General features: G+C 38.9%; 1 protein-coding gene and 1 long non-coding RNA gene across 2 annotated transcripts; one reads left to right on the plus strand and one right to left on the minus strand.

Annotated features, from left to right (window-relative positions):
• The first annotated feature begins 3,057 nt into the window (after nucleotides 1–3,057).
• On the plus strand, nucleotides 3,058–5,300 carry LOC138003173 (uncharacterized). Its single transcript, XR_011123435.1, has 3 exons — nucleotides 3,058–3,244; nucleotides 3,374–3,479; nucleotides 4,029–5,300. It is a non-coding gene; the product is annotated as an uncharacterized lncRNA (long non-coding RNA).
• A 60-nt stretch (nucleotides 5,301–5,360) lies between these two features.
• Nucleotides 5,361–9,764, minus strand: LOC138003172 (uncharacterized). The gene is made up of 11 exons (XM_068849136.1): nucleotides 9,035–9,764; nucleotides 8,806–8,909; nucleotides 8,430–8,539; nucleotides 7,735–7,808; nucleotides 7,499–7,608; nucleotides 7,082–7,177; nucleotides 6,885–6,977; nucleotides 6,692–6,792; nucleotides 6,425–6,577; nucleotides 6,026–6,148; nucleotides 5,361–5,524 (listed from the first exon to the last, which is right to left on the minus strand). The coding sequence occupies exons 1-11, from the start codon at nucleotides 9,655–9,657 to the stop codon at nucleotides 5,378–5,380; spliced, it is 1,734 nt and encodes a 577-aa protein (XP_068705237.1). The 5' UTR covers nucleotides 9,658–9,764; the 3' UTR covers nucleotides 5,361–5,377.
• Nucleotides 9,765–11,942: the final 2,178 nt, after the last annotated feature.

Here is an 11,942-nt window from a genome sequence, read left to right on the forward strand (position 1 = left end):
TTCGCTAATTTATTATTGTGATCGGCTACTTCACCGTTAATGAAATTTAAATAACTGCAAAAGATTCTCTCTATTCTATTATTACGATTGCTTACTTCGCCGTTAATGAAATTTCACTCACAGCGAAATATCTTCGCTAATCTATTATTGTGATTGGCTACTTCGCCGTTAATGAAATTGAAAAAATGCAAAACATTCTCTCTATTCTATTATTACGATTGCATAAATGGCGGCCAAAAATGTATTCTTTTGTTTATGTGCTAATGAGACTCACTAGCCTCGCTCTCAAGCAACCTTTCCTTTGTATTTTGTCCATGCAAACGAGGCTAGTGAGGCTAATTAGCACATAAACAAAAGAATATTTTTTTTGGCCGCCATTTATGCATTCGGTCTATTAACTGCGAAATATCTTCCCTAATCTATTATTGTGATTGCCTACTTCGGCGTTAATGACATCTGAATAACTGTGAATTGTTCTCTCTATTCTATTATGTTGATTATTTTCTTCGGCATAAATAAAATTGCAATAACTGCGAAGTATTTCCTTCATTCTATGATTGTTATTGGCTACTTCACCGTTAATGAAAATTTAATAACTGCAAAGCCGTTTCTTTTATTCTATTATGTTTATTGGCTACTTCCCGGTTAATGAAATTTAAATAACTGCGAGATATTCTCTCTATTCTATTACTGCGATTGGCTACTTCGCCGTTAACGAAATTGCAAGTAACTGCGAAATATTCCCTTTATTCTATGATTGTTATTGGCTACTTCACCGATAATGAAATTTCATTAACTGCGAAGTATTCCCTTCATTCTATTATGTTTATTGGCTATTTCGCTATTACTGAAATTTCAATAACTGCGACATATTTTCCCTCTGTATGTTGTTATTGAGCTACTACTTCGCCGTTAATGACATTTGAATAACTGCGAAAAATTCTTTCTGTATTATATGTTGAGAGCCTTGCTGCGAAATTTTACTGTCGTCTATAGAGTAGAATAACTGCAAATAATTCATTTGTCAAAGTACCGGCGGAAAACAATGTCGTTTCATTTACGCAGGAAACATCTATTGTAGGAATCACATTCCTTGCTCCAAGAAGAAGAAATATAATGCAACTGATTCCTGTGTCTTACCTCTGGACATTAAGCATTTGTCATGCTTTTGAAAACCAAACATGAATCGCCAGGCTACGAAAAACCTTCAACAAAGTTTAGTATTTCCTACTTCTCAAGTTTTTCTTTTTCCTGCCAGAAGGACAGAAGAAATTCCCACCCATGATTATCAGCGTCATGACCGATGGATGTCACCAGTGTCACGTGTGAGATTGAATGGGTCATTCTCCTTGCTGTGGAGGGCTTTGTGAATCAAAGATCTAACTTCTTTTTCGGCTTATCAAATTTTGTTTATCAAATATTGCATGTTGCATGTTCATCTCCGCAAGGGTACCGTTTGGTGTCAGGATAAATTCAGCTATCGGTAAATTATCGACAATGCAATATTTCCGGTTGTCACTCGCATTAGCGACATGGATGCAACGATGGAAATACGAACATACCGGATTTAGACTCGTTAACACACCTCACCCTCTCCAGTGAATCTTGCGAGTAGCGATTTTCTAACCTCTTACAGACGAAGATTTCTCACTTTTTATTCGCACAAAAGAAAAATTGAGGTCATTGCATGTTGATCGTAAGGTACCATTTGGTGTCACGATAAACTCAACCACATATTCTCACGATATTTCCGGTTGTCATCATCTTTGGCGCCATGTTTCGATGAAAGTAAGCACTGTTAGTTAGAGTCCAGCCGTACGGTACTTTTATGATAGCGTTAACGTTAACGGACTACATCGCCTCCAGTGAATCTCGCAAGCAGCGATTTCGTAACCTCTTACAGACCAAGATTTCTTACTTTTTATTCGCTCAAAAAAATTGAGGTCTTTGCATGTTCATACCGGTAAAGAACCATTCGGTGTCACCATAAACTCAACCGCATATTCTCACGATATTTCCGGTTGTCACTCCATTTGGCGACATTCATGCAACGGTGAAATACGCACAAAGTCCAGCCGCACGGTTCTTATCTTAGAGCGTTAACGCACCACACTGTCTCAAATGAATCTTGCAAGTAGCGAACTTGAAAATCCAGATCCTTCTTCTCCTTTCTCGTCATCCTGCGATTGCCTGGAACCGGACTCGGAAAGTGACTTTTCGTCTCCATTAAATGGCAATTAAACATCACAGCTTTCTGCTAAATTAATCAGCCCAGCATCCAGCTCACTGTTCCTTCCTGACTCTGATCAAAGTGATCCAGAGGAATATGTTGAAAAGGGTGGCTTGAAAGAAAGTGAAGAGGATGAGGATGATATGGGTTGCAGGCCATTAGAAGAACTTGATGAAGATTCCCATGAATCAATGACGCAAGGAGGAGCAAGTGGAGAAAGTGCCATCGAAACTCAAGGTAAAATGATACGTACTGCAATTGCATGGTTTCATATTAATCGTAAAATCCTGCCGCGTAGTTTTTTGCTCTATACGCTCCAAATCGAATCGTTAATTGCGAAGCCCGAGGCTGCCTTGGATAACAATCACTAAAGAGGGCACTCTGTTGTTGTTTGCAGACACTACCTGCTTGCAAGACAGCCACCGTAAAGATAAATGTCAATGTCTTCGTTGGGGCTACAGTATTTCTGTATTTCGATTCTAATATATCAGAATTACAGCCAAGTTCTGTTCGAGAACATCTACGTTTTCAAGGAGCCACAATAAGTGAATTTTATCACAAGAAAGTCAACATTGTGTTGTTAAACAGAAGTGCCACGAAAAAGCAGAAAAAGGTTTAATATTAAAAACATCCTTATCACGAGGTGCATTAATGCTGCGAAAATCTCAGGATAAAAATAAGAAAATAGGAGATTGTAAGAACGTTTTCCAAAGAGAAAAGTTGGATGGGATAAAAGTTATGTTTATTAAAGATGTCACATTAGGGGTGCGACCACTTATAATGGCCGGATTTGGAAAAGATGTTCTTCGATGATAACGGCGTTAAACACGGACACTGCCTATATAAGGAACCTTGGACTGGGCGAGCTGTCAGTCAGTTCATTCGAGACCTCGACCCGTCAACATCGTAGGCCAAGGATCACGGCTAGCGACTAAAAGTAACACCGACCTGCAGATTTTATACGAAGACAAGAGTAAAAAAATGCTTGGATCTCCTGCTGCAAAACGAGTAAGGGTGAGTACAACGGTCATTTACTAACAATACTTGAGCCGAATTATATTTTTGTTTTGTAAAGATATTCATTTCACCTCACCGGTTTGTGTCTTGTCTGAAAACCATTTTGTCTTTTCTTTTTTATTGTAGTTAACTGTTGAGATACCGGAGCATTAACAGGATGCTATTCTCTGTCTTCTTAGGCAGCAAGAAACCTGTGAAGTGGTTTCCATAAGACGAGTACAATCTGGAGAAGGTTAGATATTATTTATCACGATTTTCTTTCCCGTTTTGTTAGATTTTATTTCGTCTTGTAATTTGCCTTTCCGTATCCTCTTCGCACTGAGTGTGCAAGGGAGTTTTCTTTAATTCTTTTGTAAAGGATTCCAGTTATCTTCCGTTTTTCTTCTTAGCAAAATTATTTCGATATTATTTTCGAAAAGCGCGCCACCTTTGCAACGAACATCACTTTGAAACTTGATGCCCTTTAGTCTGAGGTTATGTCATCCTGGGTCGTGTTTCCGCCTAAATCTAATTACTCATTCACTTCCCCGCATGTATGCAGGTTTTCCCATCGGAATATATAAAAATTGACTAGTATAGTAATACCGTAAATGTTCACTGACTCTGATGCTCAGAGGCTGGACAAAATGTCTATACCGTACATAGCACTTCTAGCAGCAAGAATTACAAAATTCCAGCAGATTTCTAATACAGTTGCATACTTCCACTGTGGTTGCACAATTTCGCCAATTTCTTGCTGTTCGTCCATACGAAAAAAAATGTTACATCCCTTTATTTCCAGGCCGCAAACGTTTTGCCGTGCCGCGAGATGATCCTACGCCACCAACACCTGTTCGTCTCTTCCCAAGAAAGAAGACGTCGGGCGAAGTCGCGCCTCCAGCACAACAACCTCCTACAGCTGAATCTGGTGAAGAACATGAAATCGCTGTTTCGACGTGTAATTTCTGCCTGCAGACGCCGTGTATCAGTCTTTCAGCATTCAAGCCGATGGGATGCGGTGCGGAGAGGATAACGAATCACACCAAACGCCGCAAAGATTACAAGTGGTTCTGGAGAACTCTGAAAGACTGTGGGCTGTGGGAAAACCCCACCTACCTTGCGAGGAAAGAAGAGCTCGGGTGTATGATTGATGACGTTAGGGAAGTTATGCCGCACTGTGTTGTAAAGGACGTTCGCAATCGATGGCCAAATCCTCCTCATGTACCCTACCAAGGCCATCGTCGTTCGTAATGAGCAAGATAGGCACCAAACTTTTTTCATATATGAAATAAAACACATCGCATTCTAATAGTGTAGTCCTTCTCGGATTACACTCACCAGGACGATTGTTCTTTACTTAATTATGATTTCTTGTTTTGCTTCCAGAATACTTTGTCTCCTTTACAACTGAAGATTCTTGTATATATCACTCCTAGGTTCAAACCATTTACGAGGAGAAATTTTGCAATACTTTTAGAGTTTTTTTGCGTGTAACAAAATAAAATAGATTGATTTAGCCTGCAGGCCGTTTTTCATAGAAAGCACGGCTGTTATAAGTCACCTACTATGGCATTTTATAACACTTACTCTCCCAGGATCTCCCAGGAGTCTGTAAATATTAATACAACTGGCCATTTAGCATAAAACTTCTCTCAGGGTCGTAACGAGGTATATGGGATCAGGGATCAGGGATCAAAGGCCTGAAAAAGGGCGGGATCAGCAGTAATTTTTATGGAATCAGCAGGGATCAGGGTTCAAATTTTGGCGTGTTCAGGGATCAAAATTGGCATCGTTTTTGGGAATAGGGATCAAAATTTTGGGTAGAAATATGGGATCAGTTACGAGAAATAATACCTCGTTACGACCCTGTTCTATTTACTGGTCAAGCGTTTTAGTGGCTATGCAAAATGCAATCCCTATTGGTGCTTGGTCATCTTCTACAGTTCTCTTCTTTTCCCCAGAGACCATGTATTTCCTGATCATTTACTGGCTTTTCCTTTGAAGGCAATGTTGTATATTACTTGAAACGCAAAAAAAACCCTCTGTCACCTAAGTTAGAAAACGGTAAATAGTGTCCCACATTACAGAAAGTTACTGTATTGTAAGGTATTGCTACAAAAGAAATGAAACTGGAAAATGATATTAAATCATCTACAACGAAAAGAAAAATGTTTCCCAGATCTCCTCCTTGAACTTGTACGTCTTTTCTGTGAGAACTCTGTGTGGGGCAATCCTGTCTGGCTGACGGCTTGTTTGGTAAAACTGTAAGGAGGATGCCTCCCGAAGCACATTTTCATTCTGTGCAAATGAACACACATTCAAGAGGAAGTGTTACTTTCTGTTGCACATCAACATTGGACATAACGTTGCACGTAACACTATTTTAAACCCTTGCATTTGCCTAATACTCAAGTGACATACATCGTATAAAATTGTGGTCAAAGAGAACCATGATAATTATCCTTTTAGAGTCTGAATTATATTGTACAATTTATAAATAATTAATGAGAATGCCATCCAACAGAAATACAATGTATTCAGATGACATGTATATCTGTGTATTTTTCAAGACATTGACTGAGTGCTTAGTAAGTTAGAACTCACTGTAGACTTCCATATCTATTGTAAACGGCACAACAACCATTCTCTAAATTGGATATGAAATACTACCTCAAGTGTCAAACATTAGCACTACTGCAGGAGAGTTCTCGCAAGAACAGTAATATACAGTCAGTTTTCTGTTGTTCTAATGTTACTTAATATATAAAAAAAGGTATACTCATGATAAAAAGACATTACCCAGTCCAGAATAGCCAACTGTATTCGCATGTCATATGTGTCTGCCCGACTGAAATGAATGCGCTTCGGGGTGTAAATAAGCATCACCAAATGCAGTGATTCAATCCAGTATGTATCACGACACTAGGCCAAAAAAAAAAGGTTTTTTTAACAGCATCAGACATCATTGAACTTTGTTAACTATCCAATTGTAAATGACTTCCCACCCTTTCCAAGCGTTGTCCCCCATTCCACCACAACCCCATCTCCGTGATACTCCAAGCATAGAAAATTATCTTTTTGTCATTTATTTATTGAAATTGCAGGCTTATCATACTCAATGAATATGTCTTGACAAGCCATAGGGCAGATCTTGAAATTGCATTAAAACACTACACCATTACTGTTGTTAAATATTACCAAAACATAATCCTCAGCATTTTTGAATACTGTGGTGCCTTCCACAGCTTTCCTATATGCAGCGATAGCTTTCTCACTGACAAGAGGTTTTTTGCTGCAAACATAGCCATCTTCTTTACAGCGGGAGTCTTGGTGGCATTTGGTATGGTTTCCCTGTACAAGAACTTTAGTTTTAGTAATCTTGTTTACTCGTTAAATCATCCATTGTAAAGATCAATAACACTCCCTTGCAAGTAACTTGAGTTATGATAATAATTGAGATAGTACCTGGTAATGATCCACTATGTTGGTAATATAGTTCCTCAGTACATCAGCATCACCATTGCAATTTTTCATCCCATAGTAGATGTGTGTCTTTGTACATTTGACTGAAATAAGATGTTCCTCGAAATCTCAAATATAATGCAAGATTAATTAAGCAATAGTGCACAATTTCTATGGTATAAGTCATCCATGTTACCTTTGTCTGACAATTCTGCAAACCAACTTTTTTCTGCATCCCGAACAAGACCACTAGCTACCTTTTGGATAGCTTTCTTCACACCTTTTCCACCTTCCCCCCCCAAAAAAAAAGTTCATAAAAATAAAGAAATAAACAATAGGAAAAAGTGAGATCGACAAGTGGGATTGACAAGGGGTGATTATGTAATAACATACCATGCCAACTGTCGTAAGAGTTTTTTATCCCCTTAGTGCTAAACCAATGTTTCAAGCCTGGCACATAGTCATGTGCCACTTCACCGACCCGGTGACCTGCATGTAAAAAAGGGTGTGTACAACAGCAAACAAGTCACTTAAAAACATTATAAATTGGATATGGATCATATAATTTACATTCATCAAGATTCTACTTGCAAGTCATGCAGAAACTGGAAAATTTCGCATAAGATCAGGAGTCACTTTGAGTGCTATTCAGTGGATTATGGCCACAGGAAGATATATACATTCAAACATAATAGTAAATACATTATTACTCAACAATAGTAGCAACAAAGATAATAATAGTTTTTGATACCAGAAGTAGCAAGGTGAACCCCACCAGGATGCCGATAAATATTTTTTTTTTGGCCTCACCAAGGGTTGCCAAAGATTCTATGACTTGTTTGGTCATGGGTATTTCTCTTGATGCCGCTGCACTCATGTCCTCTTTTGACCAGTTTAAACTGTATACAACCTTCTTATTGCTGCAAATGTAAACAAGAAAACATATATCTGCATGTACTTAGAAAGAACTGCGTGATTACTATACAAAAATATGACAGTAGTGAAAGGTTGAATTGCACTCTTTCTATCAGACAAAAATAGTTTACCTGTGTGATAATGCTGAAACTGTCGTATGTTGGGCTCCACGGCTAGAATCATGTCGTGCATCAGTTATGATGACCTATATAGCAGTTATGCATGTAAATGTATGGAGAAGACAGGAAAGATTCTAATATCAATGATGTTACAATGTTAAAAGTAATTTACACTGTTATAATAAAGCGCCTTTCACTCAATTTTTACAAATATATAACAAAGTTTAAAAAATTATGAGTGAAAGATATATATGAAATACATCATATATTGCACTGCGGGTATGAAATCAAATGAAACCATGTTGTCTCGCAGTGATGAGTGCAAATTTCTATTGCGTCGATAAACCTGAAAAATTTTTTGAACTGAGAAGTGACCAGCTCCCAACGTCAGTGGCTTCATAGCTCAGTTGGTTAGAGCATCGCACTGGTATCGTGAGGTCGTGGGTTCAAATCCCGTTGAAGTCCGGGAAATTTTTCAGGCTTCTCGACGCAATAGAAATTTGCGCTCATCACTGCAAGACAACATGGTTTCATTAAAAAATATTCATCTACCTTTTTACTAGACATAATTCCCGAATTTATTATGTTTAGTGGTCTTATACAAACCACAAGAATTTAAATGGAAAGGTCATCTTGGTAACACACCAACAGAACCACATGGAAGATAAACAATGTTGTGATCATTTTTTTTTAAACAATTTACTAACATCACCATGCAGAAAATACTGAGGATCTTGCTGCGCCTCTGTCCGAGCCTCGAGTAACTTTCTTTCATAGACACATTTTACTGCATCCTTGTACCCCAAAGAAGAATGAACTGACAAAGAAAAAATGAAGAACAAACTATGCGATACAATCATTACAAAACTAATGTACTCTCCAGTCCAAACAAAGTGTAGAAGACTATCTGACAAAACACAATAACACTGCCCCAATTGAATAATAAATTATTATTCATTTATAAGGTCAACTGGAGGGCAGTGTAGATGATATAACACAATAATAATTGCATTTTACTTTGATGGTTGGACAAATTTCGGGGTATTCGGGAAGCAGTGAACACACAAATAAGCATAATGTTACCAGTGAAGATATACTGCTGTTCCACATGGCCAATGCGAGCTGCCTGGCTGGAATTTATATACTGGGTCTCTGTTAGACCCGAACAAGTGAAACCATGAACCATCCTAATAATGCAAGGAAACTGATGAATACTTGCAACATAAACCTGCACATTAATTACCACTGAGCCTGGGAAAAAAAAGAAAACAACAGAATAATAATAATAATAAGAAAGACAGGTAATACACACCTCAAATTGGCTGTAAATTTTCCAGCAACAGTGCTGCTTGAGTACCATCGAACATAATGACCAGCGATGCAAGAGATGCTCATTCGTGCCGTGTGTCCATGCTTTTGCACGGCAAAAGATTGTAAATCTAACGTAAACCCACACAAAGGACAATTACCGTCGTAACCAGCCATGGTTGCCACAAGGCGCTGTAAGGCATCGTTCGATGCAATAAAATAATCTTCCATCGGTTTACTAGGTGTGTGAATGTCAAAACATCCCGTCGTGTTTTCCCCACTAGCCAAGATGTACGGAGGAAGAATATCTGTTTGAATGTCAACATCGCGTGCTCGGGACTTTTGTCCTATCAGTTCTTCACTCGACGAAGAACACAAAGGGGTTTGCCTTCCCATACTTCCACTTTGCCCAAACTCTTGAAAAACCTGTAACAATTTCTCAATCATAAGAAGATTTCCCATCGGTGTCCGGCTTGTGATACGAAGGATACTTTTCACGTGCTGGAGTTGAGACTTGACGCGCTGCAAACGCCCTTCACTTTCAGGTTCCACTTCCAGCTGTATGCTATGTCGAATTCTTGGACGACCATCCATTACCTTGGCTTTCTTTGAAGTAAAATCGGACATGGTGGAACGAAAAACTCACGGCGAAAAAGGAGAAGTTAAATACGTCAAAAAAGCAATTGCGTAGCCAGCAAAGTATTTCGGTTCATGGGGGAAGACGGGGGAAGAAATCAAACCGTTCCTTCCGCAACTGTCGTCCGCCATGAATCGAAACCTTTATGTTGTTCGGACTTTCTTCGGAACCTGTTCGGATCAAAAGCTTTGAGCATGACACGACTATGAAAAACCTCAACTTGGGAAACTGAAGGCTCAAGGATAGGAAGAGACGAGCGCGTGGAGCCTAGTACGTGTACCGAAACCGCGCGATTGGAGGAACAGTTACGAGCGCCAAATTCAAATTTCTGAGTACCAATATTTTTAATTTTTTGTATCAGGAACAAAAACCAGTTGCACTTGAAGTTATTTTTACTTTTATAAGCAGGATTGACAAATTTCCACGGAAAATGAAGCGCTCACACTTCATTACAGCCTCTTGTTCAATATGAGTGAGTTCCCTTCTTCTTGCTCACTCAGGCCGCCATATTGAATACAGTCGTGCAAACGGCACTTGCGTGACAAAGGGGGGGAGGAGCTATCCCTTTTATAGGCAGTGTCCTTGTTTAAGCCAGGGTTGATTGACAAAAGAGGTCAAAACAAGGGTAGTCAAATACAAAAACATTAATAAGTACCGTATTTATTCGATTAAGCGCCCAGGGCGCTTATTTAATTTTTGGACTTTCAGGGTGGACGCTTATTTGAGGTGGGCGCTTATTCGAGGCTGGGCGCTTATTAAATTTTCACTATTTTCAATAAGTAAAAAGTTTATTTTGCAACAAAACATGACAAAATATTAAAGCGTATAAATTGTAACTGTTCATTGTTCGGTTCACGTACGCCCAGGACTAACAACTCATTGTTCGGTCTCCGCAGAAGTCTCTTTAGCTATCATGATTCTCAATCAACTTCAATGTCATCGTCGCTCAGCTCAATAAGTGAACTTTCTGGTGCTGCCTCCTCGACATCCGACAGCGTAACGTCAGCAAATGGGTCAGTCACGCGAGAATCTGTTAGTGCAAGTACATGTATGTTAACGTGCATGATATTACGAAGCTCAAGCGAAATCATGATTAATTAAACAGTTGTGTGATTTGTCGTCCTTCTGAAAATAAACATTTTTACAAATCGTGCGATCCACTCATTTCTCCTCCTTTTAAACAGACGTTACGAAAATAATTTGTCAAGACGACACATGAAAGATTTCAGCAAACATTTGTGCCTAAGTGTTCACAAATTGGATAAACAAATGCCACCGGAAAAAAAAAAAAAAAATTCTATGTGACAGCAACAACATAGGTCATACCTATGGGGTTAAGGTGCTACATATAACTGAATTATAACTGGCAGAATGAGTTCCGTGACCTTGGTCCCGGTCCAAGATGAACTGAGGACGCTTTAACGAAACCATACCAGACCCACTCAGTAAGTTCCACAAAGTTTGGTTACCCTCAAAACTCAGTTAATTGTTTTCTAGAAATACTTTACTGTCGATTACTGCATGTCACCTAGCTATCAACTCAGGCACTGCATGGTAATCTCCCTTTAACTACAGAAAACCAGTACAGGCAGATAGCTATTAGCCTTTAAGTAGCAAAATGTCTTTAGTTAAAGAGTTTCCAGATGTGCTCATCAGTATAACCTGCTATCATTTTTGGACACAACACGAAGATATATAGGTGGTAAACCCCTTGCTTTGCTGTTTCAGGTTTACACAGGAAGGTATGTACCTCCATGCAGCACAAAGAGCAAATCCTGTCCTGACTGTAGAAAACTGTTTCTCCGAAATTACATTGGGGACATTTGCCGCAGTTCACCTAGATAACTGCGACAATTAAAGTTCCAGTAATTGGACAAGTGTTGGAAGTTGAAGAAGAAAGCATCAAGATTCATTACTGGCAAGGCTCTTTCAAAGGAAAGTGGAGGCCTCAAAATGCTCCAAGAAACCTGGAGTCCTTGGATAGACGAGCTTCCTAAAACGTGTATCATCCTTTGTTCATTTTCTCTGTCAGATGACCATAAACTCTTGTCGTCTACTAGAAATATCTACAACAGGAGTATTCGAGATTGAAAAATCTGAATTGAGATTAATTTATCTAACGACAGCTAGTCAAGGCTCAATTTGTGGGAAACTGGTCGTGAATAATATCGTTTTAGACAAAGGGACTTTTCGCCTCTATTTAGCTACGGCACCAGACAAAACACAGTAACCTAATTTAATTTTTGGGAATATTTTCATCGAGGGGCTGACTTAC

This window comes from Montipora foliosa, chromosome 5, assembly GCF_036669935.1.
Source record: "Montipora foliosa isolate CH-2021 chromosome 5, ASM3666993v2, whole genome shotgun sequence".
Taxonomy (NCBI): Eukaryota; Metazoa; Cnidaria; class Anthozoa; order Scleractinia; family Acroporidae; genus Montipora; species Montipora foliosa.

Coding starts and splice junctions, on each gene's coding strand:
- LOC138003172 (XM_068849136.1), bottom strand. CDS start 9,657: ATGTCCGATTTTACTTCAAAGAAAGCCAAGGTAATGGATGGTCGTCCA. Junction 6,978..7,081: donor CTCTTACGACAGTTGGCATG/GTATGTTATTAC, acceptor TGGGGGGGGAAG/GTGGAAAAGGTGTGAAGAAA. Junction 5,525..6,025: donor AGTTGGCTATTCTGGACTGG/GTAATGTCTTTT, acceptor TCATTTGCACAG/AATGAAAATGTGCTTCGGGA.